General features: G+C 41.1%; 1 protein-coding gene across 1 annotated transcript; it reads right to left on the bottom strand.

Annotated features, from left to right (window-relative positions):
• Positions 1 to 12,550: 12,550 nt before the first annotated feature.
• On the bottom strand, positions 12,551 to 16,383 carry LOC130099263 (uncharacterized). The gene is made up of 3 exons (XM_056264869.1): positions 15,555 to 16,383; positions 15,267 to 15,461; positions 12,551 to 14,510 (listed from the first exon to the last, which is right to left on the bottom strand). Exons 1-3 carry the CDS (start codon positions 16,381 to 16,383, stop codon positions 12,961 to 12,963), a joined length of 2,574 nt encoding a protein of 857 aa, XP_056120844.1. The 3' UTR covers positions 12,551 to 12,960.
• Between the last annotated feature and the right edge of the window lie 6,287 nt (positions 16,384 to 22,670).

Genomic DNA, 22,670 nt, shown 5'->3' with positions numbered 1-22,670 from the left:
CAGAAGTTAGGGGGAATTTTTACTCCAGTACTCTTTATTTTTGGACCAAAGTATGTTAAAAGTAAGAGGGAAGAACATGTACTGTTAAATTTTCTTTTTGGTCAGGCAAAATTGGCGATCTGGTTATCAAGGAAACATCGCTTGATGGATGCTGGGTCAACTGATGTTGTGGCGGTTTTAAAAGGGTTGTTAAAATCTCGCATAAGAATTGAGTTTGCATATTATAAATTTGTAAATGATATGGAGATATTCAAAGGTAAATGGGTTATAAATCAGTGTTTTTGTGATGTTGATATGGATGAGTGTTTACGATTTAACTTCTAAAAAAAAAAAAAAATGGGGTGAAAAAGGATAATATTATATCAACAAAATATTTAATGTTTGTATGAATGTAATGTAAGTAGCCACAATATTTATTTGGGATGAGTATCTTAGTATTAATGTAAAAAAAAAAAAAAAGAAAAAAAAAGAGGGTCTTATGTATTTTATTGATTGAATAAAGAAGACCTAAAAGTCAAAAAGTCTCTCTCTCTCTCTCTCTCTCTCTCTCTCTCTCTCTCTCTCTCTCTCTCTCTCTCTCTCTCTCTCTCTCTCTCTCTCTCTCTCTCTCTCTCTCTCTCTCTCTCTCTCTCTCTCTCTCTCTCTCTCTCTTCCTTCCTCCCATCCTCTCTCTCAGTGAGTTGGACCATGAATGAAATCTGGAAGTGATATGATAGAGAACTGGGGAAAAGGAAGATAAAAAAGACATGGTGAACAGCTGATTATGGTATGATTGATTTATTTTTATGAAAACCTCTTCTCCATTTACATTTATTCATTTAGCAGACGCTTTTATCCAAAGCGACTTACAAATGAGGACAATAGAAGCAGTTAAACTAACAATAGGACAACAATATGCAAGTGCTATGACCCTTCCCAGTTTAATCTAACGCAGTACATGTACTTTTTTTTTCTTTAAAAAAAAAATAGATATAGAATAAAAGAGAAAATATTAGTATTAATGGATCAAGTGTTGCCGAAAAAGATGCGTCTTCAGGCGATTCTTGAAAATGGCTATGGACTCAGCCGCTCTGGTTGAGTTAGGCAGATCATTCCACCAGCAGGGAACAGTTCACTTGCAGAGCGCAAGTTTCTGGATGGCACGTAAGTCTGAAGTAATTGAGTTTAGGTAAAAGGGAGCAGAGTCAGTGGTTGTTCTGTAGGCAAAGTCAGCGACTTGAATTTGATGCGAGCGGCAACTGGCAACCAGTGCGATTTTGTGAGGAGAGGAGTGAGGTGTGCTCTCTTCGGCTCGTTAAAGACCACTCTAGCTGCACCATTCTGGATCAGTTGCAGAGGTTTGACAGTACAAGCTGGAATACCAGCCAGGAGAGCATTACAATAGTCAAGTCTGGATAGAACAAGCGCTTATACAAGGAGTTGTGTAGCAAGCTCTGATAGGAAGGACCTGATCCTCATAATGTTGTATAAGGCAAATCTGCAGGACTGGGCAGTACTAGCAATGTGGTCTGTGAAGTTCAATTGATCATCTATCACAACTCCAAGGTTCCTGTGTGACCTTGATGGAGTTATGGATGACAAACCTAGCTGAATGGAGAATTTGTGGTGTAGTCTTGGGTTGGCCGGGACCACAAGCAGCTCTGTCTTCGCAAGGTTTAGTCAGGCAGGTCTGTCAGGCAGGCTGAGATGTGAGCAGCTACCATCAGATCATTAGGCTGGAATGAGAGGTAGAGTTGTAGAGCGTAGCAGTGATAGGAAAAGCCATGTTTCTGAATCACAGATCCTAATGATGTCATGTAGATGGAAAAGAGAAGTGGTCCAAGCACTGAGCCCTGAGGCACCCCAGTAGCTAGATGTTGGGTCTTAGACACCTCCCCCCTCCATGACACCCTAAAGGACCTACCTGAGAGGTAAGACTTGAACCATTGGAGTGCGGTTCCCGAGATGCCCTTTGTCTTTAGGATTGACAGAAGGATCTGGTGGTTAACTGTGTCAAAGGCAGCAGACAGATCCAGCAGGATGAGAACTGAGGATTTGGAAGCTGCTCTTGCCAACCTCAAAGCTTCAATTACTGAGAGCAAGTTGAGTGTCCGCTTTTGAAACCAGACTGGTTGTTGTCCAGGAGGTTGTTCTGTGTAAGAAAGGAAGAGATCTGGTTGAAAACAACTCGTTCTAGTGTTTTCGCGACAAATGGAAGAAGGGATACTGGTCTGTAACTTTCCAGATGTGCTGGATTTAGAGTGGGTTTCTTAAGCAGTGGGGTTACCCAAGCCTGGTTAAATGCTGTGGGAAAGGTACCAGAGTGAAGAGAGGTGTTGATGATGTGCGTGAGTGCGGGTACAACTAAGGAAGAAATGGCTTGAAGTAGATTAGTGGGAATAGGATCAAGCGGGCAGGTAGTAGGGCGATTGGAAAGGAGGAGTTTGGAGACTTCTGCCTCTGAAAGCAGAGAGAAGGTGTGCTAGCTGGTAAGATGTTTGTGTCAGTTTGTGGTTTGGTAAATTGTCCGCTGATGGTGGTTGTTTTATTTATGAAGAATGTGGCAAAGTCGTCAGCTGTTAGGGTTGATGGAGGAGGGTTGAGAAGAGAGGAGAAGGTTTTGAAAAGCATGCGAGAGTCAGAAGAATGGTTGATTTTGTTGTGATAGTAAGTCATTTTAGCAGTAGAGATATTAGCAGAGAAGGAAGAGAGGAGGGATCGATTAAGACCAAGGTCAGTAGGATCTTTCGATTTGCGCCACTTCCTCTCTGAACCCCTGAGTTTAGAGCGATGTTTGCAGAGAACATCAGATAACCAGGGGGCAGAGGGTGTGGCACGGGCTAGTCTGGAGGAAATGGGGCAGAAGTTGTCCAAGCAGGATGTTAAAGTGGAGAAAAGAGTATCAGTTGCACTGTTAGTATCTAGTGTTGAGAGCTGATCAGGTGGAGGAAGTGTGGATGAGACCAAAGAGGATAGGCGAGAGGGTGAGAGTGAGCGTAGGTTTCGCCGAAAGGTGACCTGTGGAGGAGTTTGTGTTGTGTTCTAAAGCAGGTTGAGGTTGAGAGTGAGGAGGAAGTGATCTGAGGTGTGCAGCGGAGTGACCAGTGTATGGTCAGTGGAGCAGTAGCGCGTGTAAATAAGGTCCAATTGGTTACCTGATTTGTGAGTAGCCGCAGTAGATACTTGTTTGAAGTGAACAAAACAAACTCCACAACAAAACATTAGAACGTTGCAAAATTTAATTTAATTTATAAATATACTGTTCATTGTTAATTCATGTTTGTTTAAAATTGTAACTAATGAAATTAACTTGATACATAATACAATAAAAATTCACCTGTTGTAAAAGTATTGTAAAATCTAAATGTATAAATATTGTCTATTAACAAATTTAACCTTATTGTAAAGTGATTCTGCTTATTGTTTAATGAATTATCAGCCTTTTTTGCTTTTCCCCTTTCATCATCATTACATTTGGTAACACTTTAGAATACTGTTCCATCGTGAATGAATAACTACACCGGAACAAATGTGTAGCGCAATATTAACATTCTAGTAACTACTATTAACTAACAAGAAACTTTGATTAATGAATTAGTGAGTAATAGCACTCAGTTGTTTGGTAGTTCACTATTAGCTAATCAATACTGTTGTTTTCATACCTCGGAGAACAATAGCACTTTATTTTACAGTCCTGTTCCTCATGTACATACTATGTACTGTACTTATTATAGTAATTGCAATAACTGGGTAATAACTAGGTAACCTAACCTTAACCCATGTAGTTACCTGATATTAACTGGCTTAGGTACTGTAAGTACACTGTGAGTACACGTATTGCACATACTGTAAAATAAAGTTTTACGGAAATACCAAAACCTACTATATACAGGTTCATAATTAATTTAAAGAATGCATAATGTATAATTAATTCGAAAGTGAAGATTATTTGAAACAGTATTCTAAAGTGAAAAGCATGATAACTCTCTATAATGACTGAAGTTATTATAAGCTTTGGAGCGTTTTGATAAGTTTTGGATAGTAATGACTCAAGCGTTACTACATCCTTCTAAAGGAATTAGTAATTATTTGGATCAGTATTCTAAAGTAAAGGTCACGGTAACACACTAGTAATGACTCAAGTGTTACCAAATCCATCAGAAGGAATTACTATATCCAAAACCTTACAAAACCTCAAAAACTTACAATGATTTCAGTCGGGAGTTATCATGTTGTTGTTTTTTCACTTTAGAATACTGAAGTGTGTTACCTTATATTTTAATTAGCTATATTTTAATTAAATTGAAATCTTGCTTTGTTTACAGATTAAAATGACAATGTTTTCACTGTCCTAAACAGCATAATGTTATCTTTATCTTTATCTTTTCTTCCTACAATAAAATTCATACAGTTTCTGAAATAATATGGAATTTGTTCTTGTCCTGTACAGTTTAACACTTGTTATGCAGTAACATTTCCCACCATAAAATAGTAATGGTTTAAACTATTTATATTTGACATCATGGATTCAGGTGCAGAGCGAGAAAGTGTTTAATAAAGACAAAACATAAAAACAAACAAACCAAAAACTACATCCAACAAAGCAGGCAAGGCAAGGCAAGGCAAGGCAAGGCAAGGCAAGGCAAGGCACACAACACAACGTAACAAATACAACGAACGAGCACAGGACAGCAAACACAGGAAGACTAAATAGGGAGGCAAACAAGGAGGGTAACGAGACAGACAGGTGGAGCAAATAAACCAATAATCAGATAACAAGAGGGAGGGGTCAAACAATGACGAGAGCACATGGCTCAACATAACAAACACCCATGTGCAACACAAGACCGGACAGACATGTGACAATCTGTTGATATTTGATAGAATCCACGATGCCATGTATCTGAACAAGAAGTCCAGGACCTCCTGCAGAAACATAGGCCCACAACATTAAAGATCCAACGGTTTATTAAATTGTACACATGGGGTACTTTTTAACCTTGTGTGCACCAAACCCATCTAGTGTGTTTGCTGCCAAAAAGCTCTTTTTTTAGTTTCATCTGACCACAGAACCCTGTGCCGTTTGAAGTTCCAGTCTTATCTGACAACTGAATTTGCTCGAGTTTGTTTTTGGATGAGCGAGGAGGATTTTTCTTGAAACCCTCCCAAACAACATGTGGTGATGAAGGGGTTGTTTGATTTTTTTATAGGGTTTCTGACCCCCAAGATTCAAGTAATCTCTGCAATTCTCCATCTGTGATCCTTGAAGAGTCTTTGGCCACTCAAACTCTCCTCCTCACCCTCCATTAGGACAATATAGGCACACGTTCTCTTCCTGGAAGATTCATAACATCTTTAGTTGATTGGGACTTCTTAATTATTGCCCTGATGGTCAAACTGGGGATTTTCAATTCTTTAGATATTTTCTTACAGCCACTTTCTATTTTGTGATGCTCAACAATCTTTTGATGCACATCAGAACTATATTCTTTGGTTTTACTCATTGTGATGGATGATTAAGGGAATTTGGCCTTTGTGTTTCCTTATATTTAAAGTCATGTGAAACAAAAAGTCATGGCTGGACAATTTCATGTTCCTAGTCACCCTGGTGTGCTAAAAAAGGTAAACATTAATGGGAATATACTTCAGAGATATTTTACTCGTAAAAAAATTCTAGGGGTACCAATAATTGTGGCCAACGTGTTTTGGAGAAAAATATTTATTTCATAATGTGATTTCCCCCCCACTTTCAATTATTTTACTTCAATGAAAGGTTAGATTTTTGGCAATTTTTTGAATGAAAGATCAAAAGGATAAACGATGCAGATTCATTTTTTACAGACAGTTTTGATCATATTTACCAGGTGTGCCTTCAATTCTGGCACGACTGTATATATATACAGTATATATATATATAAGCTATGGGTTGAATGTCACAGGTTGCCATCTTGGAATTAAGGTTATGACATTGCGTGAATGCATCAAAAGCTTGATGTTTTGGTTCAGGAGGAAATGTAAAAGGCGGCTTCTGTTTGTTTGTGGCGCTCAGTAACTGTCTGTCTACAACTCTTACGGAACGTTCTGATGACGTGTGATGTCTGCGCGAGCAGGGTGCGCGGAGGTATGGAAATACATATTGTCAGGCAGATAGGACATCGTATCATTGCATTCAGTCCTGAGACTTCCACAGAAAATATACAGCATGTACATGTTTTAATATGTAGACCACTTCTATTATTGATTGCTATTAGGATGTGAAGAGAGTTTAAAGTATTTATAAAAATATTGCCTATACCCTACCTTTAATATTGGGAGCCATATCCTCATGGTACCCTCAATTTACAGCACTGATACGGTTTTATTAATAACCGTGCCAAAAATTGGTTTTATTAGTAATTATTATTATTAATACAAAAAATTATAATAATTACCAGGCAAAATGATTCCTAAGAATTACCCACATATAATTATCTGCAAGGTAATAAACAATGGTTATGAAAAGAGGCCTGCAAGGAAATTCTCTCAAGTACACCGACAGACATGCCTGAAAAAAAGGAGGGTGTGACTTGCACTTTCACACATGGCTTCACACGCTGTGATTGATGGGAGTGTTAAAATGTAAATCATTAATAACACTATCAATTCAAGCAGGCTCACACATTCACACATATACACAGTGTAAGACACACAATTTCTGATGTGATGAGCACACGCAGACACAGTGATGGACACTAATGGGCAGTCAGTCAGTAGTCACATGACCTGTGATTGACAGATCATCTGACTCACTCCTGAGCTCAGCCTATGGCTGCTGTGTCATCTCAGTAAATGAGTCTTGAACAGGACCAGTGATCCAGTAAGCTTCAGTGGTTCCGGCATCCATTACAGCTCATTATTAGCTGCTGAGAGTGGATGTGTGTCTGTCTGTTGGAGGCTGAGTTATACAGTATATCCAGGGGCACCAGTAATACACTGAAAAAATGGAGCTAAACACTAAAACATGTGCTTTGTTTGGTGTCATCTAAATTAATTGATTTTATTCAAATAAAATATCATTTAAAGGGATAGTTCACCCAAAAATGATTTACTCACCCTAATTTTTGGGTGAACTATCTAGCCTGACTTCGTCATACTCATATTCTAGTCAGAAATGTGAGTCTGATACTGCTCCATAGGGCTTTGATTATGAGGCGTGTCTTAACCGAACCAGGAAAAAGTCAACTACTTTGCATAGCACAGTTGTCAACTACAGAACTCAAATGCACGCTGGAAGAAGTAAAATAACGAGTGTTGCTTCTTTTACTTGGTCCTCTATGAGTGCGACCAAAGGAGAAACCACAACGACCACAGGGTTTTCATTGCGTCCCATCTTCTTAGTTACCATCGGAGCCAGCTGATAAATTAAACTTTTGCCGAATCCCATAGGAAGGACAGCAAACACATCTTTCCAATCAACAAATGCCTTGATTGCAGTTCTATGTTCGTCTTTTAAAATGAATGCGCTGTCGATTTCTTTTACAACGGACGCGATAGCGGAATCTCTACATCTCAGTTCTCCAGCGGCAGTCATCTGTGAGGGAAACCAGTTCAACCCAAGCGCTCTTTGATAACGTGAGGATTACGTCCCTGCAGATCATCTGTCCATCATCGTATAAAGCCCGCCCTGGCAATTTGATTGGCCCGACGATTTCTGAACCGATCATAATTACTCCTCAATGGAGCAAGTCCAGACCGAACTTCCCGATCAAAAAATGTTGTGGGCGGGGTTCGGGCTGGCACCCAGGCTATGAACTATCCCTTTAAAGGACAACTCCGGCGCAAAATGAACCTCGGGTGTAATAACACATTGGTACAGACTAAATCGTTCCCTGAGATTTGTTTTCATGATAATCGAATATAAAGAGTTTTATCTCTAAAAACAGTTTAGCTTATAACGCTAGTATATTGGGCATCGAGTAAGCAAAAAGAGATCGCTAGTTAATACCATTAACAAGGCTCAAATTAGCCCCACACTAACACGGCAGCATAATGAGTGTCCTTACATGCAAACCGAAGCATTGAGAACTTTGTAAGTGTATAGACAGTTTAATAAGAAGATACTTTACACAGACAGTACAGTTAGCGCATACAGACAGGAGCCATCTTGGAAAAAAGTCTCGATCAATCGAACCACGAAGGTGAGCGAACAGTACGTGTAGATATTGAAGATAAGATAAATTATATTTATTTTTTTATTTTCTCTGTTGCGTTCAGTGCTTCTCTTATGCGCTCAGTGCTTTCTTCCGGAAACAACGGACCATATGAGATTCCAAGTCACAGTTCAGCTCACGTATCACCGTGTTCGTGGTTTGACTGATCGAGACTGTTTTCCAAGATGGGTCCTGTCTGTATGCGCTAGCTGTACTGTCTGTGTAAAGTATCTTCTTATTAAACTGTCTATACACTTACAAAGTTCTCAATGCTTCGATTTGCATGTAAGGACACTCATTATGCTGCCGTGTTAGTGTGGGGCTAATTTGAGCCTTGTTAGTGGTATTAACTAGCGATCTCTTTTTGCTTACTCGATGCCCAATATACTAGCGTTATAAGCTAAACTGTTTTTAGAGATAAAACTCTTTACATTCGATTATCATGAAAACAAATCTCAGGGAACGATTTAGTCTGTACCAATGTGTTATTACACCCGAGGTTCATTTTGCACCGGAGTTGTCCTTTAACAGTACTGAATCAACCTAAATTAGGTTACACCAATACAATTAAATTTAAGGGTAAGATCAGGTATAAATAGCTACTTAATTACAGGTTCCCACCTTTTACAGTGTAAATATGAGCATCACATGGTTTTAAAAGAATATTCTTGGATATTTTTTGTCCCTTAATGTCTATGGGCAGCACTACTGGTAATCTGTCCATTACCACAGACAATAATTTTGACTTGTTGCTCAAAAAAAAAAAAAAATTGTACCAGAGGTTTAAAAGCAGAAGCTCATTTTTAAAAAAAACATAATAAATTATTAAATATATATAAATATTATTATTCTGTTACAATATTTGTTGCTGTAAATCTTTTGAGTTGAGGCTTTAAGGGTGGATGAACTTCATGTCTATATTTTCTCAAAAAGTTAGAAGTACAACCAAATAAAGAGCAAAGTAAATGCATTAGGTGGGTAATTGATCTATTCTTCATCAATAGGATACAAAATATGAACAAACTAATTTGTCAAAATCAAAATCTGTATCATTTAAAAACAAGATTGTTTTCTGAGGAAAATGTTTTATATAATGGTATAACACTTTCAGAAATATTATTCAGAAATGACCTATAATTACTGCTTGATTATTTACACAATGAGAAGACAACATCGCAGAATTCGTCAAATCCATTGCTTATTATTATTACTAATATGGACTGTTGTTTTTCCTCCAAAAAATATGTAAATTGTTGGAGGATGATGACTTTAAGGAACTGCCTTGAGTTAGTTAAAAGGATATTACAAAGACAAACAGAATGGAAAGAATCATTGAGAACGCAGTTAAACCCTATAAACTGTATAAATTAAAATTATATCGTTTGAAATATTTAGAGAAAGAAAAAAAGGAGAGAAAAAATACACCTGGAATATTATTTTAAGAATTGTCACTTATTATTATTGTTGTTGATATTATAGAAGTGCAACGGACCCAAAAAATGTCAAACACTATTTTATTGTTATGGAAAAATGTCCAACTTTGAAATAAATAAATAATACAATAATACATACATTAATCCACTGTTTCACAGTAACTTTGCAAGGACAAGATTGGTAAGTGATTCTATCATGTTAAGTTCAATGCATAAAGTTGAAGATATTCTTTTAAAATGTGGGCCAAAAAAAATGGCCTTTGTGAATGAGTGTGTGTGTGTGTGTGTGTGTTGGGAGGGGCAATGTTAAGCATTAGAATCTTAACCAATGTATAATTGCTCGTTCTCCCCTCAGTAGGAGGCACGTGTAAATGAAAGTCCCCTGGGAGCTCCTGATCCACTTTCTGATCTCGCAGATCCAGCGCTGATCAAAACCAACGCTGCGGCCGACGTGCTTCAAACAGCCGGGACCCCAGCCAGCGGGGGACCACACACCCCTCACCGACAGCTATTCTGAATCTCCAAACTGATACCAAAAAAAAAAAAAAGTTTTCGTTCTGGACTAGTTAAGGCAACCGCATGAATATATGATGATTTTTTTTAATCCCACATAGCAATATCAGTGCAGCAAGGATGACCTCCACCCACGTCCAGCATGTTACGAAACACCTCCGATGTTATCCATCATAGCACGACCCTGGAGAATTCACGCAGACAACAGTTATTATCACCTTCAACCCATTACCATCATTATCATAGCAGACAGTCCAGCGGCCTACAGGAAGAGCAGGAGTTCAGCATTGATGTCCTCTGCAGGCCTGAGGATAGGTGTATTTGCTGTGTAAGAGTATAGTTGAGCATGTACCGCTCTCAGCTACTCATCTGCTCTATTTTTATTAAAAAGCTGATATAGCCATTAGCCAGACTCTTTGAAATTCTACATTGTTTATAAATCAGTGATCAAGCAAATACAATTTCACAGATTTGGTAACAAACCAATGAGGTTTGGGGCTTGAATGTTTGAGATTCCACAAGAACCATGAGGTTTGTTCTTGTGCGTCAGTTATGCATGAGCTTCTGTTTACCACGCGTATTTGGCGTGCTGTCCGGGGGGAGGGCTCCGAGCTCGGAAATTGGGCCCGAACCCAGAGTACTCCCCCCGTATCTCTGTTTAGGAAGATAACTAGGCAAGTGTGAGGAGATGGGGTGGTGGAGGGATGCTGAAAACTGTCGAGGAATATGGGTGAGTCGACTGAGTATATTTATAGGCTTTACTCGTGCTGATTGAGTGGACCTGTTGATTACTGATTGCTGACAGCTGGCTGGAATGACTTGATTGTTTGATCATTAGAACGTGTTCCTCCCGAACCTTGTTAATAAAACATCAATTCACGAGTTCACACTTACAAATGATCAGAGAATAGATGGTTATGCGTATTTGGCGTGCTGTCCGGGGGGAGGGCTCCGAGCTCGGAAATTGGGCCCGAACCCAGAGTACTCCCCATAAAGCAAAGTAAATAAAGGACAGCCGCCTGCTTAAAGACCCCCCGAAAAGAGCGCAGAGATTGGCGGGCTGGCATTTCAAGGAGAGCCTGGTTGTTTGGCTGGGAGAGCTCTCGCGGCGTCCGACGGGAGTTCAATGCTTACGGTGTCGGACGGGTAAGTATGGATGTTCGAACGGGAGGGTTCTTGTGGCAATGGTCACGGCATCGGAAAGGGTAAGCCTCACCAGTCAGGAAAGAGAAAAACGTAGATGCTTGACTGGGAGGGTTTGGCTACGTCCTCTGGGAGATCAATACTCGCTAGACGGAGGAGGAGGAGATGAAGATGCTTGACCTGGGGAACTCTCACTGTGTCCGCTGGGAGATCAATACTCGCTGGACGGAGAAAGAGAAGATATAAATACTCGACCGGGAAGGCTGTCTCTGGGTCCGCTGGGAGATCAATACTCGCTGGACAGAAAAAGAGAAGAAATAAATACTCGACCGGGAAGGCTCTCGCTGTGTCCGCTGGGAGATCAATACTCGCTGGACGGAGAAAGAGAAGACATGGATGCTCGACCGGGAAGGCTCTCGCTGTGTCCGCTGGGAGATCAATACTCGCTGGACGGAGAAAAGAGAAGACATGGACGCTTGACCTGGAAGGCTCTCGCTGTGTCCGCTGGGAGATCAATACTCGCTGGACGGAGAAAGAGAAGACATGGATGCTCGACCGGGAAGGCTCTCGCTGTGTCCGCTGGGAGATCAATACTCGCTGGACGGAGAAAAGAGAAGACATGGACGCTTGACCTGGAAGGCTCTCGCTGTGTCCGCTGGGAGATCAATACTCGCTGGATGGAGAAAGAAAAGACATGGATACTCGGAATTTTTTTTTTTTTTTTTTTTTTTTTTACCGATGAGGATTTGGTGGGCTTTTTTGATATGGAAACGATTAGTTCTGATGTAGGTTTGGAACGCGTCTGAGGACCATCTTCCAAGCGCTTGGATCTGCTGTTGGGAGAGGCCTTTTTGGGCTGCTGAGGTTGCTGCCCCGATGCGGAAGGAATGGCTGGAGAAATTCTCTGCTGGGATGCCTGATAGTTGGAGAACAGATTTTAGGTGTTTTTGGAACCAAAAGCGTGTCACGGGTTTGTTAGAGTCGTCTATGAACAGGGGTTCGAGATGGGATTTAGCATGAGAGTTTCTCAGTTGGAGGTATGCTAGTATAGTTTGGAAAGGTTGAATTGGTGACGAGAGGTTGAAAATATATATGAAGTGGCCTTTTTTGGTTTGGTCTGTTTTGCTTTGTTTGATCAGAAAAGAGATAGTTTCGCTGTCAAGCACTGAAAGATCTGAGATGTTTGGGTGGATTTTTGGGTCGAATCTGGAAGTGATAGCCAGTTCAGAGCATCTTAGGAAACCAAAAAAAAACTAGAATAAACATGGCGTCGAGTATGCGAGAGGTATTAAGGGATCGGTAGCCTGAGCGGAGGGTATGAATGCATTTAGTAAGAATATCTAACGTTATGGGTTGTCTGGTGTCCGGGCGGGTGGGCTGGGATCGTTGGATGCCTTTAATTAAGAGGGAGGTTTGTGAATTATTTATCTCCGGTGAGGGGGCGCCGTGAATCAATTTGTGAAAAAATTGGATGCCGCTTAAGTAACTTTTGATGGACCCGACTTGGAGGCTCTTAACGCTGTTAAGGTAAGAGATGAAGGAGGTAATTGTAAGGAGGGAAAAATCAGGGAATGGCGTGTTGTAAGAAAGGTGGAAGGCTTTAAAACATCTCCATGCGGTCACATAGGATTGGAGAGTTCTGGGGGAAACTGCTTGGAGAATGGTGTCGAGCGATATGTTGAGGAGGGATTTTTGCGGGTGGGTTATGGGAATATTAATTCCGAATAATGAGGTACTGGAGTTGGTAGCTTGTCTGCCTCTGGAGCCAGCATCCTGAATTTCTGAAACATAAAGCGAGACAGAGAGTCAGCAATTTGGTTTTTTGACCCGGGGATGTGTTTAGCAATTAAGATAAATTGATCACATGCTGAAATCCAGATTAGACGTCTTAGAAGTGGCATCAGTGCGGGTGAATGGGAACGGCCTTTATTAATGCACTGGACTGTAGCTTCATTGTCACAATGCACTACGATACTGCTAGCAGTCCATTCTTTCCCCCACAGGAAGGCTGCTACTACGAGAGGGTAGAGCTCGAATAATGCGGAGGACTGTAGCGTGTCCTGTATTTGGGGGGGCCACGTAGACGCGAACCAGCGTCCTTGGCAGAACCCCCCAAAGCCGACTGAGGGGGCTGCATCTGTGAACAGCTGGATGTCGATGGGGGAGGAAATTAGATCCTTATAGAAAAATGATAGGCCGTTCCACTGTTTAAGAAAAGTTATCCATAGCCTGAGTTCGTCGTGGCATGCTGGAGTTAGGGAAATGAGATCCTCTAGTGCGTGAACTGAAGACGCGAGAGAGAGGAGATGAGAAATGAAAGGGCGGCCTTGTGGAATAATGCGCATGGCGAAGTTTAAGTGGCCGAGCATGGATAGGAGTTCGCGTTTGGAACACTTTGAACTGTCTACGAGGGTAGATGAGATGAGGATTATTCTATCGATTTTTTCCTTGGGCAGGGAGGCCTGGTATTTAACTGAATCTAGCTTAATGCCAAGGAACTCGATGGATGTGGCGGGACCCATGGTTTTTTCCTGGGCGATGGGAATTCCGAGCTCGGCAAATACTCTTTGAACTGTGAGGATCTGGGCTGCTGGAATGGCGCCGGGAGGCGAAATTATTAGAAAATCGTCCAGCAGGTGAATGAGGTGAGGAATCGCGTAATTGTTTAACAAGATCCAGCAAATGGCTTCAGATAGCATGTCAAAAATTTTGGGGCTGCTTTTGCATCCAAAAGTTAAGCGTACGGCGAAATAGAATTTCCCATGCCAGCGCACTCCGAATAAGTGCCATGAATCCGGGTGGATGGGCATCACTTTAAAAGCCGAAGTGATGTCAATTTTTGCGAGCCAGGCACCCCGACCCACGATTTTTATGAGGTCGACTGCGTGATCTACGTCGTGATATTTGAGAGAAAATTCGTCGAGTGGGATCAGGCTGTTAATGCTTGGGAACAGGGATTTATGTGGAGCTGACAGATCGACTATGAGGCGTTTCTTACCTGAAAACTTTCTCGTAGCCACTCCAATGGGGCTAATGCGAAAAACTTTGAAAGGAGGCTCGGCAAAAGGGCCAATCATGAAGCCTGACTCGACTTCTTTTTTAATCAGGTTGTCTACCACGTTGGGCTCGGCGAGAGCCGATTGGAGATTATCGCAGATTATGTTTTGGGAGAGCGGACAAACCACTCCCGGTTTAAAACCGTGTTGTAGGCCAGACAGCAGATATTCAGTGAAGTCAGAGTCCGGGTGGTGAGCTAGTTCGATAGAAAGGCGAGAAATATTCACGGGAGTCGATAAATAATTTTTAGATTTTTTATTGACATCTTTAAAGACAGGGCATACAGGACGGGCATGAGCACCGCCACAAAAGCTGCATATGTGCAAGTACCGACAACGCTGCCTGGTGCACTTGCCGATATTAAAATTGTTGCAAGGCTGTTTGCTATCCGTAAGTGCTCTGGAGCGGAAATTAGCCTCGTGTGGATATGGGTTGCTAGTCGCCGGTCTTGGTGTGTAGCTGGTGGATTTGACTGGTCCCGTTTCCGGGCATGGAGGAACGGAGGGGTTAACTTGAGGGCACGATATTGTGGAATGTGCCACTGACCTGCAGACCGCGCAAGAAATATTCCTGCAGCCAAGGAAAACTCTGCTGTGCAGGTCAGTGTCTAGTGCTCCCCAGTATGGGCATTGGTTCCACTGTGAAACCCTAACAGCGCATTTTGCTGAGAAGAGTTTGTGATATGTGTAAAAGTGCCCTCCCCCGTAGGACAACGCGAGCTCGGCTATCAGCGCTAAATAGTCGTTCAGTTCGCGTCGCCTATGAGGGAAGGCTGAGCAAATGATTTCTGTGAAGTGGCTGAAAGCGATTGAAAACTCCGAAAAAGAAAGTAAACGTGATGAATGTGTATTCTGGTTTTTTAAAGTGACTTAAAAATCCCCGCAGTCTAACTGACGGTTAGAATCGGATACGGGAAGCAGAGAAAGTAAATGTGAAAGGTCTACATCCGCACCTGCCAGAATCTGTGCTCGGATGTTTTGAGTCACTGGGGGAGGCTCCAGAGCGACAGCGTTTGGTGGGACTGGCATCGGGGTAGCTGTGAAAAGAGAATATTGTGATTTGGCATTTAAGAGAGAGCTGTAAGGGAGAGAAGCCTGGGCTGCGACTATCGGCGGAGGCAGCCTCACGCTTAAGTCGGCCTGTGGGGCTTGAGAAGGAAAATTGAGAAAAGCATAAGGGGGAAAAGGAGGAAATAAATGAGATGCCTGAGCCTGTGTTGCAGGCGGAGGCGGTCTCGCACTTGCTTGAGCTGCAGGCCACTGAAAATGGGAGGGGTTAGCAGTAGTCGCGGGAAGGTGGTGGAAAGTTTGAGCCTGCACCGCTAGCGGAGGCAGCCTCACGCTAGCGTCTGCTATGGGAGCCGGAGGCCACTGCAGAGGAAAAGAGTTAGAAACAGCAGGAGGAAAACACTGGGAGGCAGAGGGTGACCCGGCGGGCCCAGCTGTGTATGGCACTGCGGCGGGAAGCGCCGTGCTGAAAAGCTCAGCTGAAGCGGGAGGCGAGTGAGGTCTCGTGGCGGTGGAATCTGGAGCGCGACCCAGGCTCGCAGAAATCCTGGCGCCGCGGGCTGAAGCGTGCGGCAAACCGAATCTTGCACGGGAAGGTGGCGGAGTCGGGCGAGGCGAATTCGGGGCCTCACGAGATTTTCCCGGCCTGCTGGCCGCCTTGGAACCTGGGGTGGATTTAGGAGAGAGATTTGATGATTGCAAGGTAACGTATAAGTTGTATAGTTGCGCTTTAGTCATCCTGCGCGAGGGCTGAATATCAGAGTTTATCAGCGCTTGTCTCAGACTCAAGACTGTCCACTTCCCAATAGGCGGAATCGTTGGTACGGCCGAACGATAGGAGGATGCCGGGGAGGAAGCTGGAGTCCTCGCCGGTGGAGGTGAGGGTAAACCTCGGCGTCTTGGCGTGCGAGGGGTTGCTTGCGCAGACCGGCGCCCGCGAGATGAAACGTGGGGCTTGGAGGCGGTATCCGGTGGAGAGGTTGTCCTGGGGCCAGCTGATGGCGGCGGAGGAACCGGAGCATGGTTAAGCTCGTCATCGGATGAAAACTGCATTTGGGACATCTTAGCAAAGCGGTAAACCAAATGCTGAAAACTGTCGAGGAATATGGGTGAGTCGACTGAGTATATTTATAGGCTTTACTCGTGCTGATTGAGTGGACCTGTTGATTACTGATTGCTGACAGCTGGCTGGAATGACTTGATTGTTTGATCATTAGAACGTGTTCCTCCCGAACCTTGTTAATAAAACATCAATTGTATGTGCTCTAATTTATGTAAGTGCGTTGATGGATGTTTATACATGAATAAAAGCCTAAATTAAATCAGTTCATCATATATTGTGTTTGTGTCTCCTCAGAAGATTTGTATTAAACTGCTCAATTCACATTGATTACGTTGATGTCTTAATGAACTTTTTGAAGATTGACTATTTTGTTTTTGTGGCCTTTCTATTCATCAATCATCAAAAATTATGACAGAAAATTAAAATGATCTCCATTTATGTTCTAAAAATGAAGGGTTTGACACTATATGAGGGTGAGTAAATGATGACAGAATTGTCATTTTTGGATGAACTATCCTTTCAAACCACGGGTCAACTCTCGTCTTCGAGAATGCAAAACTTCTTTGGACAATGGAATGATCGGGATTTTTAATAAATAATAATCACAAATGACAATTCATTCAAAATGTGGAAGTATAAATCTACTCTCCTGTCCGGCAAGGTCTTTGGTTTCAGCCAAGAGGCTAATCTGTGATGTTTAGATCTTGTTTTGGTTACATGACATCTCATATATGATTTCACAACTTTCATACATAGCAGAATGCAAAATGTTGAGTATGAGCTTGCGTTTCCAGTCTCCCGCATTCACATATGTATGAACTGGAGCCCAAAGTTGCGTCATTTGTCATTTGTAATGTCAAATCACCAACTCCCAAAGGAAAAGAATGATTTTCGGTCGCTTTGTACTCATTGTACTCCACGCTACCTACATTACTCATTTACATAAAGTTAAACTGCTGGACTTTGTTGCTAGTTGCTCCAAATCACCAACTCTCATTAAAAATTAATGACTTCTGGTTGCTTTGCCACTACAAAACACTGCCGGTCTGAACGCCGCTTCAGAATTAAAACAACCGTCAAATATATTTCTAGGCTTATGTGCCATGCCATATTAAACACTATTTCAACAAGTCCATATAACTTCATGGTCTGTACATCATGAACATAAAGTCATTGAAAATACATATCAGCCTATTCCTCACAGAATTTACAAAGTATCTGCAGTTATCAGTGAGTATGAGGATGGAGTTGAATGCAAATCAGAGGTGGTATATGAAATGACAATGAATATATGATCATGAATAATGCAGCCCTTTCTACAACACAATGCTGAGAAAAAGCCCCGAGAGCTGAGAAAGAATTCCAGAATAGAATGCATTATAGAATAAGAATTGAAATAGAAAAGGGTTGGGGGGGCTTGGCTGTCACAGCGCTGTCACTTCCTCTGTCAGAATAAATCCATCAAAGACTGGGAATAAATCAGGCTGTTCTCATTTGCATTGAGCATGGTGAGAAACCCAGGTTCAATAACACATGCTGCTTTGACAAATCCTGCTCTCAGGGATGAAAAGGACCCGTGAATCCGGAAGCTTCTATTGTCTGACGTTAATGGGTGCTCTTGATACGTGGAGAATGCGAGGCACTGTAATAGTGCCTCGCATGTAAGATTGGGCACATTGCTAATTTTTGGTTTCATGCAAATATTCAGACATTAAATTGACCTGATATTTGGAATGGTATACAGAATCATCCATCCAGTCTCCAAGCCGCTTGTCCAATGTAGGGTCCTGGTTTTAAAGGATAAGTTTACTTAACATGAAAAAATCCATCGCTGTTTACTCACCCTCATCTTGTTCCAAAATTGTTAGCTGTGATTTTTTTCCCTTGGAACACAAAAAGAGAATTTTTGAAGAATCTTCACACAGTTATTTTCCATACAATAGCTCATAATCACTTTAGTCTTTTAAACTCCTTTTTTTTTTTTTTTAAACCATAAAAATTCATAAATCACCATAAGAGTAGCTTATTCTGATCTTGTATAATATTCTGACTAATATTCAGAGGCCTTTATGTGAGAAAAAAAGAGAAAGTTTGTCATCCCCTTCTGCAGAAATTCTCAAATTTAAAAACTAGTTTTGAATCTAAAAAATGTACACACATTCAGAGCTTCAGTAGAGGGGAATATCATTTGAAAGAAAATGTAAATTACAGTTGTTTTCTACACAAAGTTATGGCATGATTTTGGGACACCCGTGCACAAGTCATCTGGACTGCTTCTAAAGCTTTTTGATAGTGGTTTTATAGTCCTTTTTGAAGCTTGACAGACATAAATTACGGTGGCCGAGAGAGCTCAACGCGCGGCAACTGGAGAAAACACATGCAAATAGAAAAACACGCGCAAATTAAGAAACCGTCTTCATCAGTTTCACAACACATGTGTGCTCCAAATACTCACAACCAAATACAGAAACGCGCTGCAAATAGCACAGACCACAACGGAGATGTTTCCAGGGGACCCCAATAAACGACGAACCCGGCTGGGACATGCTTATTGCTCGTGAGCACCCTATGTCCTACTCCATTCAAAGGGCAGACGGCAGAGCCCTTGAAGTGGGGACTTTGGAGTGAGCAGGGCACTTGTGTGCCATTATGTAGCCGTTTGGCATATACACTTGATGAAGGGAGCAACAAAAGACAACGTAATTTCCTCATTATTTTCACCTGGGATGTTCCCATGACAACGCAGCACGGTGTCCATCAGCTGAATAGCTGTTATTACCAGTAATATCTTATTATTCTATACTTAGATTAAATACTTAACTGTTGCAAATAAATATACATTTTATACAAAAAAGCTTTTAAAATATGTTTTATATATGTGTGTGAGTGTTTCAACTTTAAAACTTGCCGTCTCATTTGGACCCTGCATTACCTAACATAGGAAACTTATTTAAACATAACATGACACAAATTGTACAATGTAACTGATGTACAGATTCATATCTTTCCCTCGTGTTCTTTTTCTGTCTTTTTTATTTATTTATTTTAGTTTTCAGCTCATTGTTCTTTTCTCATTAGTATTCTGATGACATTGAACATATTGTTAATACATTTTGTATATTGTATACAAAGTTTTATGTCATAAACATGTCATCTCTGTATGTTTAGCAAAAAAATAAAATAATAAAATGAAATAATGAAATGAAATGAAATGAAATGAAATGAAATGAAGTAGACTTTATCCCAGCCAGGTTCTTCGCTTATTGGGGTCACCTGGAAACATTTCCGTTGTGGTCTGTGCTATTTGCTGCACGTTTCTGTATTTGGTTGTGTTGTGAACTTTTGTGTTGTGAGTATTTGAAGCACACATGTGTTGTGAAACTGTTTTCTTCATTTGCGGGTGTTTCTCTATTTGCATGTTTTCTTCAGTTGCAGCACGTTGAGCTCTCTCTGCCACCGTAATAAATACCTAGATGATGCACTTAATTATCCGAAAAACAAAGTGTGGAATGTTGGACATGTCATGCACTCAAATGTCACAGCTTTTCATACCAGAGAGGGAGGGGCTGATGTTAAATGACAAAATAACCTTACAACATTTATACACTAGATGGTAGAGTACATAGTGCATAGTATGAGTGATAGTGTAGTCAGCTTGATTTGGAGCTTTTGTGTCAAATACGTTTGAAACATGATCTAAATAAATGATGACAGAATTTTCATGGGTAAACTATTCCTTTAAAGTTAAATTAAAATAATATGTTTTTATGGTTATCATTTTCCCAATGGCAGAGGGGAGGAGTCAGAGAGAGCATGTGTTTCCATGTGCATGTGTTTCCTCTCTCTTTTCTCTCTTTTTCTCTCACGACTCAGCTGTCCGTTTCTCGCTCACGCACGGTCGCCTGTGGAGGCGAGGCAGAGCCAGAGATGAGCGGAGTCAATTAGACGAGCAGCAATGTGTGTGTGTGTGTGTGTGTGTGTGTGTGTGTGTGTGTGTGTGTGTGTGTGTGTGTGTGTGTGTGTGTGTGTGTGTGTGTGTGTGTGTGTGTGTGTGTGTGTGAATCTCAGAGAAAGATGTGGAACAGTATGGCACTGCAGATGCCGGCATTCCCTCAGTGAGAATGCTTCCATAGGGACAAGGACAGCTGTGGAATAGCATCAGGGGTGTTAACGAGCCTTATCACACACACACACACACACACACACACACACACACACACACACACACACACACACACACACACACACACACACACACACACACACACACACACACATGCATATTAATTAATGCACTTTTACATTATGGCATACACATTCTGTTCCAAAACCTAGTGAACTGCCTACATCATAAATGTGCTCACTGCTTCCAATATGAAGCCTGTTCCAAAAGGTAGGCTGCATAATTAGGCCTATGTCATTTTAGCCTTTGTGGAGAAGGCAATCCCGGAATGAATTACTAAATTTCATGGGGGCAGAGTTCTAAACAATGTAAATTCTAAATAAATGTATATTTTATTCTGTACTGAAAAGTATCAATACAAACAATTATGTGTAATTAAGTGTATTTTTCTCCACAATAATTGTGTTTTATGCATTTTTATGGTAATAACAGAATAGTGCTGTTAGCTTAGCAACATGCTAATGTCAAACTACTGAAATCAATGCGATTTGTGTGAGAAGCCATTTTTGTATGGAGTTTCTGCCTGTGTAAAGCGTTTCAAATCGGTCATGTCACCTTAAAAGGCAGCTGCCTATGTGGGCAGTAACGGCAGGAACGCAGCTACCGATTTAGCTGATTCTGAATATGAATTACATTTTGTGTTGTAACCGTATTAAATTCCCATGACACACATGGAAACGCAGAATGAGCAAAATTCTCACTGACCTCCACTGAAAAATTTGATTGCTTAGGGGTCACTCTTATAGTTCAGGAGACTTATTTGAATTATCTGTTATGTTTTCTTTAATATCTACTTTGCCTCAGATGTCTTTTTTCGCCTAAATAATAATAATAATAAAAGAATTAGCAATTTGCTGACATACAATATGAGTACAAGGATAAAATAAAGATAATTGGATAATAAAGATAATAATTAGAGAGACATACATTAATGTGGGTACAAAACCCTATGGTTCATATTGAAATCGAAGACTTGGCAAATCTAAGCACAGTTTGAGACTTTGTTCAGATCTCTTCTAAAACTTGAGAGGAAAAAAAATCTCCATTTGATGTCCGCATGAAATCAAAATTGACCCTATTTACTTTGTTAGCACATTACCCATGGTGAAGTTTCTTTTGTCTTTGTCTTCCTTAGTCAAAATCAAAAAATTAGCTTGGAATGGCGTTTCTTCTCTGATGACGTAAGTTGTACCACAGCTTGGGCAGAACAACCTCCTCTCCAATTGTCAGTCTGCTGTGAACCATGATTATGATGAGGAGGTACGCTAAAAAGCCTTCCCTCTATTTATTCTCATTCAGTTTCACTCGAAAATGTCTCAATAGTGTAAAGTCGGTCACAACTTCCGGTTCACAGACTTTAAGTGCATTGTTGTCTAAAATAAACAACTGAGACATTAAAGATTTCTCATTTGTGATTTTTCTTTTCTTATTCATGATTCTTTACACATTCAGGCAGAAAAAGGCGTTCAAGTTTTTCCAAGTTCTCTTTTGTTTTATTTTACAGGCCACAAGATGAGCAGATACATCATTTAAAAAAAGAAATAAAACTGATATTTGCTTGTCAAAAAATATTATACAATTTTCTCAATACAGATTTTTGTACAGCATGAAACAGAAATGAACTGTAATAGAATCATGATCTTGTAATATAGATGAATGAGATACAGGAGCTCCATACCGTCATCCACAAGCCCAACTTTATATCCAATAAATATAAACTGTGCATATTATATTATGAATAGCCAGGCATTGTAAATACCAGGGCACAATTTCAATTCATTTTCAGATCATATCAGGTACGTCACTGTGCTCCACACACACACACACACACACACACACACACACACACACACACACATACACACTCTCACACACATATGAAGCTGAGCACTGAAGCAGACGTGGGCCAGCAATCAAAATCACAGTTGGATAACAACAGATTCCTGGCCACCTCGAAAAGAACATAAAGATGGGAATGAAAGCGGATGAAGACAGGGCTCATTGTCCTTGGCTGAAAAGAGAGACAGTGAGAAAGAGGGATGGCTATCTGATCGGGCTGTGTGAGAAACACTGTAGAGAGCCACTTGACATTTGGCCTGATTC

This window comes from Rhinichthys klamathensis, unplaced genomic scaffold (assembly GCF_029890125.1).
Source record: "Rhinichthys klamathensis goyatoka isolate OS25496 unplaced genomic scaffold, OSU_Roscu_1.1 h1tg000225l_1, whole genome shotgun sequence".
Taxonomy (NCBI): Eukaryota; Metazoa; Chordata; class Actinopteri; order Cypriniformes; family Leuciscidae; genus Rhinichthys; species Rhinichthys klamathensis.
This window is presented reverse-complemented; position numbering and strand designations above follow the sequence as displayed.